Genomic DNA, 24,760 nt, shown 5'->3' with positions numbered 1-24,760 from the left:
CGCCTGCCACAAAAAGACCCCATTGGGCCACCCACTGGCAAATGTGTATTTTTTACTCGCATTAACAAAATGTTAATTTCAGACCCTGGTGTTTTAAAGTGGTTAATTTCAGAATACCGAACTTCCATCTAGTCGGAATAAAGCTGGATTTATCCTCCATTATAACCATAATAAACTGTATATATATTGTCTATCACAATTATCTTTTAGTATTTACTCTGTACTTTTAGGTAAAGTTCTTCAAAGTGTTTAAGATAAAAACATATCAAAGCATTGCTTAGCAACTACATGATGAATCCTGCATTTCATCTAGCATCCACTGCAACCTTTGACTTCAAGAACCTCTGGCTATTTTCATCAGCGCAGCTCTGTGTAAATCACTAAACCCGTTACAATGTTCTGTTCAGATCACTGGAGCTTTACACCCATCAATTATTCAGCATGTTGTTCTGTAACCTGCAAACAATTACCGTCTTAACAAACTCACTCTTGTTTCAGAATAAATTACACCCTCTTAATTAATTACACTTCATCTGTGGTTGCTGGAGAACCATTAATCAAACTTTATATTTGATTGCATTTTATAGGTGCATTACCTGTAACATCATATCCAAGACATGTTGAGTTTCAACAAGAACCTAATTCAGTCAGACGTGTGCTTTTGCATGCATGGATAATATTTTCTTGGTTCAGTTCAACTTTAAACTTCAAGAAGTTCATTGATATATCTATCTCTCCATTTATCCATCCATCCATTCAACTGTCGTTCCATCCATCCATGCATCCATCCATCCATCCATGCATCCATCCATCCATCCATCCATCCATCCATCCATCCAGCTGTTGTTCCATCCATCCATCCATCATCCATCCATCCTTCCAACTGTCATTCTATCCATCCATCTATCCAACTGTCGTTCCATGCATCCATCTATCCAACATGCATCCATCCATCCATCCATCCATCCAACTGTCGTTCCATCCATCCATCCATCCATCATTCATCCATCCATCCTTCTATCCATCATCTATCCAACTGTCGTTCCATCCATCCATCCATCCTTCCAACTATCATTCTATCCATCCATCTATCCAACTGTCGTTCCATCCATCCATCCATCTAACACACATCCATCCATCTAACCATCCATCCAACCAACCAACCAACTGTTGTTCCATCATCCATCCATCCATCCATCTATCCATCCATCCAACCAACCGTCATTCCATCATCCATCCAACATCCATCCATCCATCCATCCAACTGTTGTTCCATCCATCCATCCTTCTATCCATCCATCTATCCAACTGTCGTTCCATCATCCATCCAACATCCATCCATCCATCCATCCATCCATCCATCCAACTGTTGTTCCATCCATCCATCCATCCTTCTATCCATCCATCTATCCAACTGTCTATTCCATCCATCCATGCATCCATCTATCCATCCAGCTGTTGTTCCATCCATCCATCCATCCAACTGTCATTTTATCCATCCATCTATCCAACTGTCATTCCATGCATCCATCCATCCATCATGCATCCATCCATCCATCCTTCTATCCATCATCTATCCAACTGTTGTTCCATCCATCCATCCATCCATCCATCCAGTTGTTGTTCCATCCGGCCATCCTTCCAACTGTCATTCTATCCATCCATCTATCCAACTGTCGTTCCATGCATCCATCCATCCATCCATCCATCCATCATCCAACTGTTGTTCGATCCATCCATACTTCCAACTGTCATTCTATCCATCCATCCATCTATCCATCCATTCAACTGTCATTCCATCAATCCATTAATCCATCCATCCATCAATAAATCCATCCAACTGTTCCTTCTTTTTTTCTTTAAATTTTATTTTAATGTGATAATCAAAAATATATTGCATAAATATATAATATAAATATATTTATTTCCCTGTAACAACATAATTATTTTGTTGTTTTTGGTGGCTTAATCTTAGGGATATTATACTCTTGCTCTCTATTTTTATCAGACTATAACCTAGAACCTTTTTGTTATCTCATTTTTTTTCTTCCTCCCCTTTCCGTCTTTCTCAAGAGAATGTGTTGTGTACACTAGTTAATTAATTTCCTTGTCAGAATACAGTCAGGGATGTTTGAGAAAAGGTCACATGTGGCAGTAAATCACATGAAAGAAACAGGTGCCGACAAGACATTTTAAGACAACATGAGCATCAGAGCTTTAATATCAGTTCTGCTCTCTCTCCACTGAGGCTGGAGATGCATACATGTCACTTCATTAGTGAAATATGCATGTTTTTTTTTTTATTATTATTATAGTTATTATTATTATGGAGTCTAACAATGTTCTGAAAACCCAGTGCAAGATCATTTTTTACCCATGCATGCAAAGAGCGGTCATGATACTTTCACAGAATCACAGTGAAACAGAGTCTTGGCGGGATGTTCTTGGAGACAAAATTGATCTTTGTGTCATTAAAATCAATGGTACATGTATCTTTTAACATTTCAGTCAGTCCGTGGGGGTTGTATGTCTACAAAATCATATGCACACATTATTGTAGGTCAAAGCAGAGTTGGGTGCCTATTATTTTCTATAATATTAAAATACACCAAGAGTGATATGTAATGTATAGATTATTTGTACATAGATAAAGGTCATGGTTGCAGTTTGATTGCATCTCGGTTATATGTATATCACAAGAAATTCAATAAATTTGTGCATTTGTGTGGTCTTTGTAAACCCTACGTTATGGGGAGAAACTGTCCCCACAAAGATAGTAATACCAGTATTTTTTTAACCTTAAGGGGACTTTTTTTTTTTGGCACCCATGAGGAAAAGAAAAGAGAAAGTTTTCAGTGATGAGTGTAGGTTTAGGGTTAGAGGATAGAATGTACAGTTTGTACAGTATAAAAATCATTATATCTATGGAAAGTCCCCATAAAACGTGTGTGTGTCTCACCGTCTTTCTTAAGGGTTCGGTCTCTTTCACCAGCAGCTGTCTGACTAGAATTCTGTCAGTTAAACCTCCACTAACACTCCCCAAAGAACTCATTTATTTAGGAGGAATAAGCAAATGAAGAGATTGTTAAATCTGATAGTATTTTATGGAGAGAAAATGAAATGCGCCAGTGGCACTAAATCATCAGAGAAGGAAAAACGAAAGAGTAAGAGCTGGAGGCAGAGTAAAAAGAAAGACTCCCTTTTTGAGCTATGCTAATTGTTATTTTAAAATTAATTCCACCTGAATCTTATTAAAATGCTTTGTGATGCTTTAGAATTCATAGGTTATATTGATTCCAGTCTCAAACTGCAGGGTTGTGCACCATTCAGAACTGAGATGAGATGGATGGATGGACGGATGGATGGATAGACAGATGGATGCATCCATCCATCCATCCATCCATCCATCCATCCAGCTGTTGTTCCATCCATCCATCCATCCATCCGTCATTCTATCCATCCATCTATCCAACTGTCGTTCCATGCATCCATCCATCCATCATGCATCCATCTATCCAACATGCATCCATCCATCCATCCATCCATCCATCCATCCATCCATCCAACTGTCGTTCCATCCATCCATCCATCCATCCATCCATCCATCCAACTGTCGTTCCATCCATCCATCCATCCATCCATCTATCCATCCAGCTGTTGTTCCATCCATCCATCCATCCTTCCAACTGTCATTCTATCCATCCATCTATCCAACTGTCATTCCATGCATCCATCCATCCAACATGCATCCATCCATCCATCCATCCAACTGTCGTTCCATCATCCATCCAACATGCATCCATCCATCCAACTGTTGTTCCATCCATCCATCCATCCATCCTTCCAACTGTCATTCTATCCATCCATCTATCCAACTGTCATTCCATGCATCCATCCATCCAACATGCATCCATCCATCCATCCAACTGTCGTTCCATCATCCATCCAACATGCATCCATCCATCCAACTGTTGTTCCATCCATCCATCCAGCTGTTGTTCCATCCATCCATCCAACTGTCATTTTATCCATCCATCTATCCAACTGTCGTTCCATGCATCCATCCATCCATCATCCATCCATCCATCAGAAGGAAAAATGAAAGAGTAAGAGCTGGAGGCAGAGTAAAAAGAAAGACTCCCTTTTTGAACTATGCTAATTGTTATTTTAAAATTAATTCCACCTGAATCTTATTAAAATGCTTTGTGATGCTTTACAATTCATAGGTTATATTGATTCCATCCTCAAACTGCAGGGTTGTGCACCATTCAGAACTGAGATGAGATGAGATGAGATGAGATGAGATGGATGGATGGATAGACAGATATATGGATGAATGGATGAATAGTTGTTGGTTGGTTGGTTGGTTGGATGGATGGATGGATGGATGGATGGATGGATGGATGGGTGGAGAGACTGATGGATGGGTGGATGGATAGACAGATATATGGATGAATGGATGTATAGTGGATGGATGGATGGATGGATGGTGGAGAGATGGATGGATGGAAGTATTGACGAATGGATAAATGGACGAATGAATGGATGAATAGATGATAGATGGATGGATGAATGGACGAATGAATGGATGAACAGATGATAGATGATGGACGGATGGATGGATGATAGATAAATAGTCAGATGAATAGATGCTGGATGGATGGATGGATGGATAAATAGACAGATGAATAGATGATAGATGGATAGACAGATGATGGATGGACGGATGGATAGATAGATGGATGGATGGATGGATATAAATCATATTAAATGATGTTTTTTTGAAAATGTAAAAATGCAGTAAGTTTTCTGTGATGAGTAGGTTAAGGGTTAGGAATAGAATATACAGTTTATACAGTATAAAAATTATTATATTCTCCATAAAACATGGGAACGTGTGTGTGTGTGTGTGTGTGTGTTCTTGTATACACGGTTTATGAGAACACTTCCTGTGTCCTCGTAAACCAAATGGCTTACACCGTGTCTACACCAGGTAGTGTAGGGGGATAGAATATACAGTTTGTACAGTATAAAAACCATTATGCCTATGAAGAGTCCCTGTAAACCACATATACAAGTGTGTGTGTGTGTCCCCTCATGGCAGTGACTCAGTTTACATGTATCAGAGAAATACAGTTCGGTTGGAGTATCTGATACACTGGCAGTGCTATCTGGCAACCAGCGGGGGATCTGGAAAAGCATAAAGCATCTAATAATCAGAAAGAACAGATGGAGCACACACACACACACACACTCATCAACTGAGACGGCCTCAGGAAATATGTGTGTGCAGCACTGTACTACAAACCCAGTAGCCTATAAAGCTCTCATTTCTTGCTTTACCTGCATATGGAACTGGTGCATCTTTGTCCAGAGCCACTAAAGGAGGATCCAACTGAACCACATCTGTGTTTTCTGTGATGACGCCATGGTATGATGTCTCAATCCACGGCTTGTGCTTATTCACTAAGAGAAGAAAAAGAGAGAAAGAAATGAGCTTTGATTCAATCAAAGCTAATAAACTATTATGAATCTGTTTTGAAACACGTCTAAACTTTGTACTTTTCACAAATGCTGTTCTCAGAATACTGTTCAATCAATTCATATTGACACTCAAACACTCAGCAGTCCCTTCAATTCACTGAAAGACCAGAATCTCTGAAACTTTCTTTGTCAATGTTTAGATTTCATTAACATCCTTAACATCCTATCCTCTTTACATGCCATGAACACAACATGGCTTTTGTTATGGTTACCAGACCTTTATCCATGACATCACCCTGTCTAAGAAGGGGTTAAAACTTTATGGATTGTTCTTTAGTCCATCTGTCTTTGAATGTAGCAGTTCTTTTCATGTTCAAGGTAAATGCATATGTGAGGCAAAGAAACACTATAATTGAGGCAGAGCTCATATTGAAGTCTGAAGTATAGTACTAAATCATTGGTCATTGATTTTTACAACCATCCATTTAAAAAATGAGCCGACGGCTTACAGCAGCCATAAATTTTTTATGTTGTACAATGAATTTTGTGGATTAATTATGATCTTTAAGACCACACGCAAGCTATAACTGTTTGATTTCTAATCAACTGAGCACCGAATACAATAGTCACAGAAACAGGGCCAATGAAAATATACAATCATTTGTAATTAATTTACGGTCTCTTGTGAATTACACTTTGAAAAGGTCAACCCACATGTGCACCTGATATTCTCTCACCTTCTTCTCTCCATCCTCAATTTTTCTTCTTAAGAAATAAAGCATGCCCTCTAAAGGTCAGGGCCATATCATTTACTTGCTTTATGTCCCAGAGAGACCAACTAAAGCTGAGAGGAGCACAGGAGAGAGAGGTAAAGAATGAAGGACGGAAAGAAAGATGAGGGAAATGGAAAGTGTGAGACTGAATGGAGGCCAAATCACTAAAAATCGACTTCTTTTTGAAAGACATGGAAAACATGTAGGACTTTCATTACACAGCATTTCACCTCCTATATATCCTGTGGAGGAAAACATATAAGAAGACTAATAACTTTGCCACTATAAATGCACTAAATCAACAGTAATAAATTCTCATTCTGGGTCAATCAAAGAGCTTGCAGGACCAACCAAAAAGATTTTCTCTCTCTCGCATATACAACAGAGAAAATAAAGTGTTAATCTGTCTTAAAGCTGTTTTAAATTCGCTGGCAGCTGTTATGGGTTTTCCTACATCCCGAGTGTCCAATCTCCCACCCAAATGCATGCTCTCGCTTTCTCTCATTTTTCATCTCTTCCTACAAATGCCATTGTATTTGGTAAAATCGGTATTTCTAGCAGGAATTTCATTTTAAAGTATAACAAAAGCAATAAGACAAGAAAAAAAATATATACATTTTTTAATTAAACGCAGTGTTTATTTCAACAATCTCAATACCAACTAGTAAAATCCTCTCAATCTTCTATGCCAGTGTTTCTTGTATGAACCAGTGAATCTACGCCAACGCTGCCAAATCTACAGCCCCACAGCAAAAGTCATATTTGACCAAATATGTAATTTGGATAGAATACCGTACAGTTCAGCGCAACCACAATTATTAGATTCATGGATTTTTTTAGTGAATCAAAAACAGGCTTTAAAAAGCTTTATGCTGAACTTTACATGAACAACCAGGAAAACAGGTCTCATTGCATCCGCTTGTTGGAGAAATTGTTAACGGCATGTCGAACTGACGACGATATCTATGGATTTTTAAGGTAATCAGCTAACTAGTTCTTTTTATTATTGTCATTTTATATGATTTAAATATCTAAATGTTAGTGAGAAGAAGAATGGACATGCGATGGACATTGGTTATGCTCATCTGTGCTCTCACCTTTGAAACTATCTTGGGTAAAACGGCTCTCTATTTAACGAAGCACATAGCCTACAAAACACCTGAACTGGAAGCGATGGAACCTGTTTTACAGAATACAGAAGTTTTTTGCGCATAATACCCATTCACAAGCAAAAAAAACTATTATATAGACTATCTGATTCAACATCACTCTTAATCTTCATTGAATGAAATCTGTCAAGAGCGGATTTATATATAATTTTAATATTTTAAACTTCAAATTGCATTTCTTGTGTAAAAAAGTTTTAAATGTACGTTTTTCTTAAGTTTCTTCTGCTCACCAAGGCTGCATTTATTTAATCCAAAACAGTAATATTGTGAAATATTTGTTAAAATTTAAAATAACTGTTTTCTATTTGAATATATTTTATTCCTGTGATTCAAAGCTGTATTTTCAGCATCATTACTCCAGTCTTCAGTGTCACATGATCCTTCAGAAATCATTCTAATATGCTGATTTGCTGCTCAAGAAACATTTCTGATTATTATCAATGTTAAAAACAGTTGTGTACAATTTATTTTAGGATTCTTTGATGAATAGAAAGTTCAAAAGAACAGAATCTATCTGAAATAGAAAGCTTCTGTAATAGAATTTGAAGTTTACTTCAGTAATATTGTTTGTATTGATTATTATATCTGTTATATAATTAGCAACTGAACTGCATATTTTAGGCCCTGTTGTTAATATTTTATTATTAAATGTATATGAAAGATATTACTGCACACTCACTTGCAGAAAATTTTATTGACCTTTTTCTGCAAGTGAGTGTGCAGTCATATCTTTCATATACATTTAGATTTATATTTCTTGACTTGCACCTCGGACGGAGTGCGTTTGTTTACATTTTGAATATTTTATTATTTACCATGTTATAAAGCCTGCACTTACTACAGAAAGAACTTCTAAGCAAAATATTATAACTGAAATTTCCCAAATCATTCAGAATTGAAATAGAATTAAACTAGGAAATCTGTAACGACACACAGCCCTAAAAAAATAGTATGGACCCTGCATAGACAATATAGTAATTTGCTCACTGTGGAAAGTTGCTTCTTTGTCTTTTATTTTTCCAACATAAGGGTCTGCTTTATGAGATAATGGCATTAAAAGCATATTTCTGGTTGAAGGTTTCCTCAGTATGAGGCCCGTTAGCATTAGTACTAGTTAACGAGGCTCTCGGCTTCAATCCCAACCGCAGCGCTCATGATAATCAGCATTTTCCCAAGCAGCAGTGCAGTTGGCATTGAAGGAGTGCGACTGGTTCCCTGCAGCTTGTGCCTGTAATACAGAGGTGCTGTGGGAGCGCAGAGCCAGAATGGCTCCTTTACAGTCTTCTGCACTTAGAGCCAAAATGGTTCCTTTCATCTCATCTCTCTTGGATGAGAATGAGTCCAGATCATGGAAGGAATTATAGAACTATGTTACAGTAAATATACAAATACATTTTAGTGAATTATAAAAAATGTTGTGCTGTTCTGTGCAAATTTGATTGGATTGAGGTTGTGCGACAGTTCTGTGTGCGTATAAAAGTGGAATTGTGTTTGTGTGTACGAGAAATAAGAAAGAAGTATGTACTTGTTTGCTCGATACCGGCAGAAATAAGGCAGAGGATGAGTGGAAAAGATGCAAGATGACTTCCTGAGGGTTTTTATGTCTGCTCCAAAACCAGTTTTTCTAATTTGTCTCATTCAGGATCATGCCATCTTCGGTTGGATTGCAGGGCCAGTACCAACAAAAAGTAGTCTCTCTGATCACATAATGTGAAGGCGTCTGATTAAATGACTTTAAACTCTCAGATGGCTCCATTAGGGCTGCACTAATGGACTAAGCTGAACTTAATTCTGCAAAGATTACTGGAGATGAGAGGATCGGAGATGAGACACCATAGAGTTCAGCAGACTCTCTGGACACACACACATATGACATGCTGACAACAGTGGCATTGAGTGACTCTGTTAGTCTCATGAAGAATCTGCAATGGAAAAAAGTTAACAATAAATTTCAATAGCATACAGAACATCCTCTCCACTAATCAGATTTGGGCAAATTGTCCTGCTGCACTCCATTACGAACTGCTCTGTATGTTGTTAGGATTACAAAACCAGCACTATTAATAGGGGTGTGATGAGATCTCGCGATATTAAAACATGACAATATTTCTCGTCGAGATGAAAAGCTGTCTCGCGATATCAGCATGACTGAGTTGAGTTTGTGGCAAAACCAGTGATTGCAATATATTGTTCTGTTTTATTCTGCATATAATAATTCATACTCAAAGTAGAAATGAAGTAATATTCATTACAAGATGATTAGTTAAAACATTTCAAAATGCACCTGCATTGCTTTGCATTTTGTGACTTCCAGTCATACAGTATATTTTCTCATTGAAGATTTCTTAAAAATAGTGTTAAAATATCATCTCGTCTTGTTCTCGTGAACCCAGTATCATGTATCGTCTCGACTCGACTTCTTAATGTCTAACAGCACTTGTCAAAATGTCAAAATATTTGAGATGGCCAATCAAATCAAAGAAGGCGGGGCTTTACTGTTCATGGAAGCAGAGCATGAATTCCATCGCGGTGGTATTTTAAACATCCATTTTAAAGGGATAGTTCTCCCAAAAATTTAAATTCTGTCATCATTTACTCAAGTTGTTCCAAACCTGTATGAATGAATTTCTTTCTTCTGCTGAAGACAAAAGAAGATATTTTGAAAAATATGGGTAACCAAACAGTTTCTGGTCCCCAATGACTTCCATAGTATTTTTTATTTTTTTTTGCTTCCATATTAAGGAAGTCAGTGGAGCTCATCACCGACATTCTTTAAAATATCTTCTTTTGTCTTCAGCAGAAGAAAGAAATTCATACAGGTTTGGAACAACTTGACTAATTTTTTGAGTGAACCATCCCTTTAATGGTGAAAGAGTGTGATGTAAGAAGCCAAACATTTAATATTTGACATCTGTTTTACGACAGAAATGACTGAAATGATGCAACTTTTTTTTGTGTTTTGGTGTTTTGAATTGAAAGTATATAATTTATGTGATTTGTGTAAACAGTAACTTAATGTGACGAGACAAGAAACATTAGGCATACGATTAAGAGTGAATGTGTGCATATTTTCAAATGAAAATATTATTTCCAAATCATTCAAATGGATTACTTTTCAATAAATTCGAAAAAAGAAATACTGTTTTACTTTTTAAACACTAAAAATGTTTTAATTAATGTTAATATTTAATTAAATAAAAAGGACCAGCACATTTGTGACAAAAAAAAAAAAACACACACACACTAACTGTACTTTGCAGCATTTGATATTCTGAAACCCTGTTGAAATATATTTAGACGTACATGTAAATATTTACTTTTAAGACCTGCAACCTTTTGTTTTGACTTTATTTTGGGAGTTAATGTAATGTACTGGTTTCATAATAATTTTTAAAATAAATAATATTTAACTTAATATTTCTTTCTCTCTTCTTTTTCTCCATCCTGTCCACTCTTAGAATCCCAGCAGCCCCTGGATCGAGGAACATGATGAACACTCTGCAATACTGCTGTAACACTTACATAGACCTGATGTAAGAGTTCCTAAACTCTAAAACACACACTGCACCTCCTTCATGAGAGCTGTGCATTCATCAACACAAAGTTAAAGGAGAAATGAGTGAAGAACATATGGTGCAAGCCTCCCATGAGTGGCCAAACACACACACACACACATTTAAGAGTGGAGGAACATGCAGCTTCTATTGTCTGATGATGATGATGATAATTACACATTCACTCCACTAATGATTAAATATGATACATAGGTAACGATCAATCATAGGGCTGTCAGAACCCACACAGGTTTAGACTCTCGGCACATTAATCAAATGCATGTAGAGCGCTGCTTCAGCACATCAAAACCCAAGAGCCTAACAAGGTCAGTTCAACCATCCTGATTCGAGTTCAAGACTCTTCAGCACCGCTATCTTACAAAGAACCAGTTCCAATTTAAAGTCATGTTAAAACACTTTCTATTTTGTGATTGTTTTTGCAGTTCCGTTTGGTGACATTAGAGGCACAGAAATGACACATTTCATCTTTAAATATCCATGTGAATATTTAAAAGTGAATGCTACATGTCAACATTGATCATTATTTGAAGATATTGCAATAACAAATAGTAGAATAATATAACTAATAACAAATATTAGCAACATTTTGATTGAAACAATATCTAACATCATTGTTTAAAATTAAGGATTCACTGATAGTTTTAAATACTATAAGTAAATTTGGGCATCACAATATTATAATGTAGTATATGAAACGTGGATATTCACTTTTGAGATTTGAAAGATTACATTTACCAGTGTTACTAAGTTAGTAGTTTTATTAAAGAGTAACTTTAAATGAGCACTTGATGATGATAAAGGCAGTTTAAATGTAAAAACGGTGGGAGTGTGCTGTTACCGATACAGTAAAATGACTAAAATCATTGTGCATCCCTATTTTAAATCAGTTTCTGCCAGTAAAGAACCATGTAAAAACAATAAAAACATAGTGAAAAGACATATATTTCCAGCATATACTATATTTATATCGCACCGGACCTGAACCCTTGAGTTTGAGCTTTATTTTATATATAAACTGAAGTGAAAGAAGTCCATAATATCATTGATTTGAAAACCCAGGGTCTGTGTAGGTTCCTTTCTCTTCTTAATAATGCATTGCCCTTTGTTGCTTGGAAACGTAACGCAATAGACTGACCTGAGAATTCAGCAACTGCCCATTGTGTGTGTGTGTGTGTGTGTGTGTGTGTCACAGTAACTGCAAACACAAGGCAAAGGTGTCTAACTACAATACCAATCTATATGGCATTTGCTGAGACTGATCCGATATACTGATAACAGTTTTATTTTGTGATTTCCACATGTTTCAGATCATTCCAGGCCAAATTAACCACTGTATAAATTTTTGACATACACTTTTTCGTTTGTCTGTGTCTGTATAAGAGAGAAAGGGAGATTTGTTTATTCCTGTGACAGGGACAAACAGCCTGAGGAGTCTGTAGCTAGTCAACTGAATCATGAAATACACAAACAAGCAAAGTTGAAACACAGGATGGATAAACACTGAAAATGGAAAGAGAAAGACAAGAACATGGATCACAGGACAGGGCAGGACAACAATATAAGACAAGAATGAGAACAGCAGAGAGAAACTGAGCAGTGATAAATTATTGTAAGCTTAATATCTTCAGGCAGTTTTGTGTGCCGACACACTACCAAACCAATTTATTTTTTTAAACACATAGGCTACACAAAGGCAATCACGTTATCTCAAATTAAACCCTTTTAAAATATGATTTACTGTATACTATTGTCGTAATATTTCAGCAGAATTGTTGGAGAGTGTTGAATTAATTGCTCGCTACCAAAACAATAGTTTATCATCATTATTTTGCATATTTAAAACATTAGCCTCTAGCTAATATATTTTTACACTCACACTTACTCTCTCAAATCAAAACTCTCAAACTTTGTCATATGACACTTATCGTGACAGAGGAAAACAGAAAAGAACTATTGTATCCCAAAAACTCACATACTCATCAATACATCATGTCTCATTTATTTTTATATGAAGATATGTGGATGTAGGATGTTATCTTACCTCTGTGCGCGCGCACGCAGGACAGTCCGAGCGCGAGCAGCATCGGATCAATATTCGTTTCATTGTAGTAAAACTCCGCCGGTATTTCTGTTCTTCCTGATCTCTCTCACACTAACACAATGAGAACATTCAGTGAGATGTAATATGTATATCAAGATTAAATAGCAGAATTAACAACAAGAGTCGCTGAAAGATTTCAGGTGAATTCATTTGATGCTCTGTCGCGTGAAAGAGCTCGAGACTCCTGAGTCCAGAGAGAGAGAGAGAAAGAGAGGGAGCGAGCGAGAGAGAGAGATTTCCTCAACAACGACTTGACCACTGCTTCTCTTATCTATGTGTCAAACGAAATGATCGATTACATCCATCCGTACTCTAAACCGCTTATATAGTATAGTATAGTAGGGTAGCAGGCACCCAATAAATTGTTTGTTAAAAATAGATAACTCAGCCGCAAAAAATTCTTTTACTTTTATGCTGTGGTAGATCTTGAAAAGTCGACGTTTGGCTCCATCTGGTGGCCATTTTTGTGAACTACAGTCTGGTGAGATCTGGTACTTCTACTCGTGCAGAGTTGTGATTCACTAAATAAGATGTAGTTTGCACTTGCCTAAATTTACTAATGGACACTACATGTTATTTTTTATTGTGTTATGTTATTTTCTTTTTCAGTTTTCTTTACTACATTCCAAAGCATATTTGACACCACATTTCAGGAAAAAAAATCCCTCATTATTAACACTCAAGAGTCATATCCGATTTGTGAACTATGCTATTTTTGTGTTATTAAAGGCTTTTTGAACGACATAAAAACATTTGCTCATCAAACTCATTGATCAAACCATGCTTCTGATTTACACAAACTATGTATGGCTATGAAAGATGACTGAGCCAATGAGAGTAGTTATACATGTAGCCACGCCCCTGGACGCAGGAGGCCCGTGCAGTGCCGAGATTTTGACCGCCGCTGAAAATGCTCGTCAATATTAACTGACTATCGTCACCGGATGCTGTATGCAGACACACGATGTGGGGGATGTCCGATTTACAGAAAACCAAAACGCGAATGAATTTCGCAGCATCACATGCCACTAACTCTGTACAAAGCCTTCAAAATCATATTTTGGTCCGGTAATCGCGTCATGTTCTCACACGGACCCCAACCCTTGAGAGATACATGACTTATGTTTTACTCTAATAATATATTTTCTCTATATATCATGAATTTAAAGCCACACAGCATATTTTATTTTCCCAAAAGTTTTATCTTAACAGCAAAGCGCATGCGTGTCAACCGGATTGAGCGCAATAATTCAAAGTAAAACAGCATTACAGTATTTTCTGTTGAACAACCAGATTTACTCAAGAAATTGCATATGTTCTTAAAGAACAATATTCCTTTGACCTGTTTACAGTTAGATTGCTTTTGTTATACTTTATTATCTATATTTATCTTTCATTTGTCTTTATTATCTATTAACTTTGTATATAACTAACTAAATCTGTTTTGCTTTACAACTGTGGACTGAGTATGTGCAGTTTATATTGTAACATTTATATATTAAAAGTTTTTTTGTAACACAATGTGGATCATACAATAATAATATTTTTTTTGCCTTGTTGAATCATTGTTTTGCATTTATTCATTTAGCAGATAGCCTACATTTATATATATATATATATATATATATATATATAAAAAAGACGTACAAATGCTACTAATATCTAACCTTACAAAAATATGTTTTTCTAACATATTTTGATTTTGCCAGATCTTATGCTTTCAGCCTTTTTTCCACACCTGCAGTGAAGCTACAGACTCCAACAACAGCAGTTCACCTGTAGATGTTGAGAATATATTTGTGACAACTGAAATCTGTGTCAAATACATAAAGGTTTGAAGAGGAGAGTGAGGACATGAATTATCCAAAATCACGCAGCAAGATACATAAAGATCCTGAGGAGTGAAGAGGTTGGTGTTCTTTCTTGATTCTTCTTCATTGACAGCTGAGAAACATTGAAGTAACAAAGCCTCAGTTCACCAGATTTGGTGGCTGTAGTTATAAAATCATAGCTGAGATCATAGTAGCATGAGTTGTGAACAGATACTTGAAATCTGTTGCTTTTTACAATTAATGGGGTCATGAACTGAGAAATCAACTTTTATTTGAGCTTTTGATATATAAGAGCTCATCATACTATGAGAATATCCTGTAAGTTTCAGAATTGAAAAACTTCCTTGTTAGTCCAAAAACAGCTTTTAATGTTACCAAACCCAGCGAACGACTCGTCCTGGAATGTGCCTAATAGTTGAAAGACCGCCTCTGCAGAAGAAAATCAACACCTACTTCACCATTGAAACTTTGGATGAGGAAGAGAGAAGAGCACAGGACCACTCAATGGACTAAAAATAACACCTTCCAAAGGATCCTGATGCTAGGAATGTGGTTATTTTATTTATTTTCAATAATGTGAATGTCTCAGTTGTGCATTATTTATTTTTATTGCGGAACATTTCACTGTGGATACTTTGGTAAATCAGTCACAATTTCGGTGCAGGCTTTGCAAACAGACGTTTACGATATGGACTCGACAGTAATGCAACAACATGTAAGTAACCCTGTTAATTCTAATGCCTGATCTGTGACCAGTGATTTCTGATTTGTAATGATTCATGTACAGTCAGATGTTCTTTGTCTATATGTCAGTAAATCAAGTGATGACTGAAGGGTCAATTTTACAGTAGGATAAAAGTAATCTGTTATTTAAACTGTGATTAAATTATAAATAGAAAGCGATCAAAGAACGCTCACTTTGCAATCGCTGGAACTGTCAATCAAACAGCACGAGTTTATCAGTGACTGAGTTCTGGATTCGCTCCAGATCTCCCGTAATAATCAACGAGTCTCTTATTTACAGTGTGTTTGCACTGTTAGTTATGATGAAAGCATTCGTTAGTGTGCAGAAATTGAGTTGCAATGATGAGATCACTGCTTTCATGCACTCAACAACATGTCTGTGATTGGCTACAGTGTTCATCACTGCAAACTTCATGCCACAATCTAAATATAATGCATAGATCTAAATACAATCATCACTTTACACGATTAGTCAACCTTGAGAGCTGTAATAGTAAAAACGTGCTAAAAGTTTTCAAGAGAGTTAAACGTGAAATACTTAGCTATTTCATATGCAAAGATGTTAGCCAATCACAGCAGTGGGCGTTTACACTGCAGTCTCACAGAAGACACGCCCCTTAATTCACAAAATTAACAGAATGCATAGCTGATATAAAAAATTGGATGACCAGTAATTTCCTACTACTAAATTCATAAAAAAAACAGAGATTCTAATTTTTGGACCAAAAACTACTTCACGTAATAACCTAGAATACTGTCTACAACTTGATGGCTGCTCTGTTAAGTCTTTGTCGTCAGTTAGGAACCTGGGTGTGCTCTTTGATACCAATCTTTCATTTGAAGGCCATGTTACTAGCATCTGTAAAACCACATTCTTCCATCTTAAAAATATATCTAAACTACGACATATGCTCTCAATGAAAAATGCAGAACAGTTAGTTCATGCGTTCATGACCTCAAGGCTAGATTACTGTAACGCTCTACTGGGTGGTTGTTCTGCTCGCCTGTTAAATAAACTACAGCTCATACAAAATGCAGCAGCTAGAGTTCTTACTAGAACTAGGAAATATGACCATATTAGCCCAGTTCTGTCAACACTGCATTGGCTTCCTGCTAAACATCGTATAGATTTTAAAATCTTGCTAATTACTTACAAAGCACTAAATGGTTTAGCTCCCCAGTACCTGAGCGAGCTCCTAATTCATTATAGTCCTTCACGTCTATTGCGATCTCAGAATTCAGGCCAGCTGATAATACCTAGAATATCAAAATCAACCGCAGGCGGTAGATCCTTCTCCTATTTGGCACCTAAACTCTGGAACAATCTTCCTAGCATTGTTCGGGAAGCAGACACTCTGTCAGTTTAAATCTAGACTAAAAACGCATTTCTTTAACCTGGCATACACATAACACATTACCAATTTATATTTTCAAATCTGTTAAAGGATTATTAGGCTGCATAAATTAGGTCAGCTGGAACCGGGAACACTTCCTATAACACCTGATGTACTTGTTACATCAGAAGAAGAACGCTAATATTAGTCTTTCTGGTTATCCCGAGGTTCACCGTAGTCAACCGGATCCGGGCCGTATCCAGGTGAGACCAAGGACCTGCGCCTTGACACGACCACAACGCAGCCCTGAAGTATCAGCAGAGGTTGAGTCAACTAGATCATCCACTGTGAAGGCCTCATCGACACGACAGCCACGACACAGTTCCTCAACAACCGTCCATACCGCCGTGATGAATGCGATCCTCAACTGGATTGAACTGGAATAAATACTTTGAATGTTGCGATCCTGTCGGACTTATGATAGCTACCTGAATCGTAACAAAGCACTGTTGGCCAGAGGAGAACTGGCCCCCCGACTAAGCCTGGTTTCTCCCAAGGTTTTTTTCTCATTTAAACACCTATTTGCCACTTGTCTGCCACCTGATGTCACCTGATGGAGTTTGGGTTCCTTGCCGCTGTCGCCTTTGGCTTGCTTAGTTGGGGACACTTGACATTTGACTTGACATTTGATATTCAACAGTGCTTTGATCTGCCTGCATTGACACTATTCTTTAAGAGCTGCTGTGCAGCCAAATAATGTACCAGTTATCAATGTAAAGCTGCTTTGACACAATCTACATTGTAAAAAGCGCTATATAAATAAAGGTGACTTGACTTGACTTAAAACAGCGTTCAAATCAGAGGGCTAAAATCAGGATAGGAAAAATGCCTCTTATTTCTAAATTATGACAATTTTTGATGTAAAATCATACTAACAGTATAAGTGCATCCCAGGAAACATTCGAAAACAATAAAACAATGCAGTTCATGACACCTTTAAATAAGGATTCACTTGAATTTAAACTAAAAACTAAAATTTTAAAACTAATTCTAACAACTAAATATGTTCATTTTAGATTAAATGGAAGTGCAAGAAAGGCCTCATCTGTTTCCAGTGTGTGGAAAGAGTTTTTCACAGCTGGCCAACTGCAAGAAGCACCAGAAGATCCATTCTTCAGTGAAAACTCATGCTTGTGTGGAGTGTAGCAAGACCTTCAACACGTCTGAATATCTGCGAAAGCATCAGAAAACTCACACTACAGAAAGACCGTTCACATGTTCTCAGTTCAAAGGTAAAAACCACCTTGTGACACATGAAAGAATTCACACTGGAAAGAAGCCGCACACGTGCCGTCAGTGTGGGAGGAGCTTCATACAGTCATCAGGACTCACTTATCATATGCGTCATCACTCTGGAGAAAAAGCATTTAATTGTGATCAGTGTGGGAAAAATTTCACCTCAGTGCCAAATCTAAAAAAACACCTGACAATTCATATGAATGAGAGGCTCCATAAGTGTCCTTTGTGTGAAAAGAGTTTCTCACGCATGGACTCTCTGAAACAGCACCAAAAAGTACATGATGTTGTGCGGGATCACATGTGCTTTATAGCAGTGAGCCATTTGAAGCAGCACCAGAGGATTCATAGTGACGAAAAACCGTTCAGCTGCTCGAAGTGTGGAAGGAGTTTCACACAAAAAAGCCACTTAAACAAACACATGCGGACACATAAACCTCAAGAATCAGGTCTCAGTTAGCGTCTGTGCAGCTGATCAAATAAATGAGATTCTGATCATGCAAATATTATTTTATTGTTCAAATAAAGCTGTTTTGAATTTGTTTAAAGAATGTTGGTTTAAAATGTCACACGATTTGTAGAGATGTTGTTCTGTGTTTTGGGGAGTAACAGAAGTATTGCTCTTAGATTTATATTTAAGAACATTCTTTAATTGAAAAGCCTTCTCATTAAAATTTAAACAAAGTTAAAGTCAAATTTAAGATTTGAAACAAATGTAACCAAAACAATAAATGAAAAGCATTCAGATGTTTACATTAACGAAGTGTGATATTTCTTTTACAACAGTAAAGGTGCGATCAAAATGATACATTTCATGTGCAAAAACAGGTCAGTTGTGAATAGTGTAGAGATGAATGAAGCACAGCTCACACACAAGTCACTTTAAAACAATCAGCTTTCTGTTGGTCAGTGAGGCGAATTCACATGACCAACTTGAACACAAGCAAAATCTTTTTCACCCTCATGCAAAACTCTTGATTACGCAGATTCCTATTGAAGTACAATCTTATGAATACTGAAGTCAGTCACAAAACAACAATTGGTGGAGGAACCAGAAAAGAAAGCCAATAATATTTTCAAGGTTGATCAAGGTCAAAAAGACAACTAACTTAAATAATAAAAACAATAAAGACAATTCATCTAAATGATTAGTGAGCAGTGAAAGAAAAAGTCTTGGCCGCAATCAAAAATTCTGTGTTGATGTTATTGTCCAGTCTCTTTGTATTGCAATCCAGATTTGATTGTAATTGAATTCCAGTACTTGATACTCACAAACAAATAGTTGCTCTCTTGATTTTAACTGATTATCCACCTTATTTTGCAACACAGAAGTAAGCTATTTTCTGTGAATGCACAAGACTGGTTAGTGAGGAAGGAGTTTAGGTTACATCAGGTCTCATCAGCTGCACAGTTAATCTGGAGAAAATATATTTAATAAATATAAGTATCTGATATAGCCATATATATATATATATATATATATATATATATATATATATATATATTGTGTAAATGAGGTCGCTATAAAATGTCATAAAAGATGTTTTCTTTTTAGTATTTTTTGTACTAAAGTATTAAATTACTTAAATAGTTAATCTCAGTTTACACTTGTCCATTTTTTCTTACATTTAGCTCCTTCATTTAGACATAAACAAGTAAATTCTAAAATAATAATAATAAAATCTTTAAACAAATGGAACACAACATAATAAATGAAAGACTAAAAAACATATGGTCTAATAAAGTTATAACATTTTAGACACTGTTTTGCCAAATACTTTACCCTTTTTTCTCAGCCAATCATACATCAACACAGCAGAACACAGTAAAGTTTCATTCCTGAAATTGAATTAGTTGTAAGATTGTTTGTGACTACAGAGAACAGTTTAAATTGAAAACCAATTAAATATTCTCTTTAAATGCATTATGGGCTGGTGTGTGTGTGTCTAATGACATAATTTTGTTCTTACTCCTACATATAGAGAGAGATTAGGTTTCCTAATATAGAGAGAGAGACTGCACGATTTCATTTAATACATTCATTAAAACTCATTGGATGTATTTAAAATATTGGCTGGACTGGATGCATAATAAGATTTAACGCCCTCTGGCGTCAAACCATTGGAATTTCTAAACTTTTGGAAACCCTTACAAATCATATATAACAAAATCATATGTGCTTGTTTTGGTTTTGGACACGCACTCCGAACCACTAATTCAAAACAAAATATTAGCAAAGTGTTTAGAAAGCTCCTAGTTCAAGGTGCCATATGTATCTTTCAACACTATACTGAATCTCTGATCATTCAGTCAGTCAGGGAGACGCACGCTCCACTCATACATACATAATCGCGCGCGTCACAAATAAAGTGAAAGTAAATGTTCAGAGTTGATGTTCGCCATTTTAACAACTAGAATAACAAGGTTCCGTTATTTATAATAACGAGTATCAGCGTGTTTAACTGGAACCTTTGTAATGAATTTGCGTATAGTTTCTTGAAAGGTGAAATTTTTATTTTATTTTTTATTATTTTTAAGAATCTGTATTCTCGCGTCTGGAGACACTTTAGGGTGACTTCTGCATTAGGCCTAATATTTTAGGACGTATTCTTCAGATTAGAGGTTAGGTACTGCGGTCACGCCATCTGCGCTTCGGAGAAACGCGGTCACGCCATCTATGCTTTTAAAATATATTGCGCGTCTACATGAGGTTGCGTGGTAGGCTAAAGGTGTGGGCGTTTAGTGCCGCTAGAAATATTTTTAAAATTAATAAAGAAGTTAATAGCCTAAAATCAAACTGTTTTCTGAAAACTCCACCTGATTCTTGTCTACATGTTCCCAAGTACCACTGTGGTGATTATCATGCTGTTTTACTGTTTTATTCTTTAATAATTATATGTCAGTCATAGTCTATTTACCTCGCAATAGCCTACATATTTTAAAAATTCATAAAAATATAAAATCAAATTGTTTTCTGCAAACCCCACCTGATTCTTGTTCTACATGTCCCCAAGTACCACTGTGGTGATTATCATGTTCTTTAACTATATTATTCTTTCATAATTATATGCCAAAGTCATGACCAATATTGTTTGTTTTGCTATACAGACAAATTTTAAAAATTCATAAAAAAAATAAAATCTAATTGTTTTCTGCAAACTCCACCAGATTCTTGTTCTACATGTTCCCAAGTACCACTGTGGTGATTTTCATGTTGTTTTACTGTATTATTCACATAAATAAGGTATATATAGTGTGTACTGATGAGGAGTTGCAGGCACGGTGAATCAGAATTCTGGGGAGAGTGAACAAGCTGGCGGAGCGTGCTCATCTGGTGACGATGGGTTGATTGTGGTCTGAGATGGCTGCGACTCCGTGACAGTATCCCCTTCTCCACGGGCGGCTCCTGACAGCTGGAAGGTGCGACAACTACCTCGACCCCTGGAAGCTGGGTGATCTGGGTGTTCGGTGTGAAATTGGGTAAGAGCTTGATCAAGAATGTCATCACAGGCAACCCAGGAGCGTTCCTCAGGGCTGTACTCCTCTCAGTCAATGAGGTATTCTAGTCTCTGGCCCACTGCCTCGAGTCGAGGACATCCTGGACCATGTAGATGGCCTCCTCATCTTCGAGCTTGGGAGGAGGAGGTTCCTCATCGCCACCAGATTCTGTGAGGGGAGACAACAAAGGTTCAGAGTGAGGTTTGAGGAGTGACACATGAAATGATGGTGAAATGTGGTAGTGTGGTGGAAGATTGAGCCTGTAGTTGACCTTGTTGATCTGCCTCTGCATGGTGAACTGACCTATGTAACAGGGACTCAGCTTACGGGAGGGCAGGCAGAGATGGATGTCCCGTGTCAAGAGCCACAACTTCTGACCTGATTGGTAGGGAGGGGTCTGTGTTCTTCGGGTGTCAGCCTGCCTCTTGTGTCTCCGCACTGCCTGTTGGAGATGCACATGAGATGAGTACAACACCCTCTTGCTCTGCTGGAACCAGTGGTCGACAGCTGGAACCTCCAAGGGCTCACTGGACCAGGGGAATAAGGGAGGCTGGTATCCAAGAATGCACTGGAAGGGGTGAGCCTGGTGGTGGAATGCTGAAGGGAGTTCTAGGCATACTCCACCCAGGGGAGGAACCGGCTCCATCAGTCCTGGTTCTGGTGGCATTAGGACTTCAGGTACCTCCCGATCTCCTGGATTTTCCACTAAATCTGGCCATTCGTTTGTAGGTGGTAACTGGAGGAGAGGCTCACAGAAACTCCCAGGAGCTTGAAGAAGGCTTGCCACACCCGTGAGATGAATTGGGGACCGCGATCTGATATAATGTCCTCTTGTAGGCCAAAGTGGCGAAGCACATTTTGGAAGAGGGCTTCTGCAGCTTCAAATGCAGTAGGTAGACCTTTCAGAGGGATGAGTTTACAAGCCTTTGAGAAGCGATCGATGATGACGAACACACAGGTATGGTTATCAGATGGTGGAAGGTCGGTCATGAAGTCAATCCCCAGGTGTGACCATGGATGGTGTGGAATAGGCAGAGGAACCAACTTCCCCTCTAGGAGTTTGTGTGGAATGGTGGTAATGGCACAAACTGAGCATCCCCGATGTATCGGGAGATATCCTGTGCCATGGTGGGCCACCAGTAGCAATGACGTAAGAGCAAGAGGGTACATTGACTACCTGGGTGTCCAGAGCCCGGAGACGTGTGAGTTGAGTCCATGAGGGGCAGAAGATAGGCTGGTGATACGTAGAGTAACACCTCAGGACCTCCCGGCGGAGCAGGTTCAGAGTGTGTAGCTTGGCTTTGTTCATTGATGGACCATGGAATGGGACTGACGATCATGGTTGGAGGGAGGATGGGTTCTGGAGAACTAGGCTCAGGATCTGGTTGATAGAGATGTGAAAGGACATCTTCCCTACAGTTCTTTTGACAGGACGATTTGAAACCATGAAATCGAATCTGGTGAAGAACAGAGCCCACCGGGCTTGACGTGGATTCAGTCGTTTTACCTCACACAGGTATTCGAGGTTCTGATGATCCGTGATTACCTCAAAGCGATGTTTTGCTACCTCTAGCCAGTGTCTCCACTCTTCCGAAGCTAGCTTAATAGCCAGCTCACAATTGCCGATGTCCGTCCCCAGTGGTAGAGGCATCCACCTCGACGATGAAAGGGAGTATGAGAATATCGTCGATGTAAACGATGACAAATTGCTGGAGGAACTCCTCATTCATGTAGCCCTGGAAGACGGAGGGAGAATTGGACAGGCCATACGGCATAACCTGCAGTGGTACTTGGGAACATGTAGAACAAGAATCAGGTGGAGTTTGCAGAAAACAATTTTATTTTATTTTTTTTTATGAATTTTTAAAATATGTATTGCGAGGTAAATAGTCTATGACAAAAATAATTTGATTTCATATTTTTATGAATTTTAAAATATGTCTGTATATCAAGGTAAACAGTGTTGGTCATGACTTTGGCATATAATTATTAAAGAATAAAACAGTAAAACAAGATGATAATCATGAAGCTCGCCACATTTGAAGGACAACAAATTGTAGGAGGTGACTTCAATTTGGTTTTAAATCTATCAATGGACCGTTCTTTGCCCAAATCACATTCGCCATCTAAATCAGCGATAGCTCTTAGTCAAGGAATGAAAGATTTAGGTTTAAGTGATGTATGGTGACAACTTCATCCAAATAAAAAAGATTACTCATTTTTTTCCCAGTGTCCATAACCCCTACTCAAGAATTGATATGTTTTTGACATCACAGATGACTTTATCAAGAGAGTTTGTTCTCTTGATTGAAGATTGTTCCTATCTAGCCGCCACTCTTTCCGATCACAATGCCATAAAGATGGAGGTGGAGGTGGGCCCACCTGAATCTCCTTCTTACAGATACTTATTAAAAGGCCCAGAATTCATTTCTTTTATGAATAATCAGATCGATGTATACCTGGAAACCAATTTGAATACCTCTTCTCACTGTAATATCTGGGAAGCCCTTAAGGCTTATATGAGAGGACACATCATGTCTGCAGCATATAAAAATAATATAAGGAGAGAAACATTATCCCAATTAGAAAAAGACATTAGAATATTGGAACAGGACCACTCCATGACAAAAAAACCTGAGTCTCTTAATACTCTCAATAAAAAACGGGTATTATACAATAACCCATGCACCACTAAGGTTGAAGCTCACTATCATGAATTTGGCAATAAAACTAGTAAACTACTTGCATGGTAGATTACAAAGGAGGAAGGAAGATTCTGAAAAATATATCCATACTATCAAAATGGAAGATGGTAATTGTCTAGAAAATCCGAGAGACATAAACTTAGAATTAAAAAATATTATCAAGCACTGTATAAAAGTGACTTCAATACTGAAAATACTGACACTGAAATAAAAAAAAGGATAGACTTCCTCTCCTCAGGATTGATACAA

The 24,760-nt window shown here is 37.5% G+C and overlaps 1 protein-coding gene and 1 long non-coding RNA gene across 6 annotated transcripts in view; one reads left to right on the top strand and one right to left on the bottom strand.

Moving 5' to 3' along the window:
* Positions 1–14,631, bottom strand: part of clstn2b (calsyntenin 2b) — a 72,953-nt gene extending 58,322 nt beyond the window's left edge. For 2 of the 5 annotated variants that reach the window (XM_051863942.1, XM_051863944.1), the window contains exons 1-2: positions 13,043–14,631; positions 5,344–5,466 (exon numbers count right to left, since the gene is read on the bottom strand). In XM_051863942.1, the coding sequence (XP_051719902.1) occupies positions 5,344–5,466; positions 13,043–13,085 (166 nt within the window). In that variant the 5' untranslated portion in view covers positions 13,086–14,631. The remainder of the gene's footprint in view (positions 1–5,343; positions 5,467–13,042) is intronic. The other 3 variants (XM_051863940.1, XM_051863941.1, XM_051863943.1) reach the window with 2 other exon arrangements.
* The window catches only part of LOC127496214 (uncharacterized), a 77,330-nt gene extending 58,464 nt beyond the window's left edge, over positions 1–18,866 (top strand). The window contains exons 3-5 of the long non-coding RNA XR_007925266.1: positions 10,885–10,959; positions 14,812–15,011; positions 18,089–18,866. This is a non-coding gene — a long non-coding RNA (uncharacterized LOC127496214). The remainder of the gene's footprint in view (positions 1–10,884; positions 10,960–14,811; positions 15,012–18,088) is intronic.
* The last annotated feature ends 5,894 nt before the right edge of the window (positions 18,867–24,760 follow it).

The sequence above is a fragment of the Ctenopharyngodon idella genome, chromosome 15 (assembly GCF_019924925.1).
Source record: "Ctenopharyngodon idella isolate HZGC_01 chromosome 15, HZGC01, whole genome shotgun sequence".
Lineage (NCBI taxonomy): Eukaryota > Metazoa > Chordata > Actinopteri > Cypriniformes > Xenocyprididae > Ctenopharyngodon > Ctenopharyngodon idella.
The sequence above is the reverse complement of the archived record's forward strand: the minus strand, read 5'-3'. Positions and strand labels throughout refer to the sequence as shown.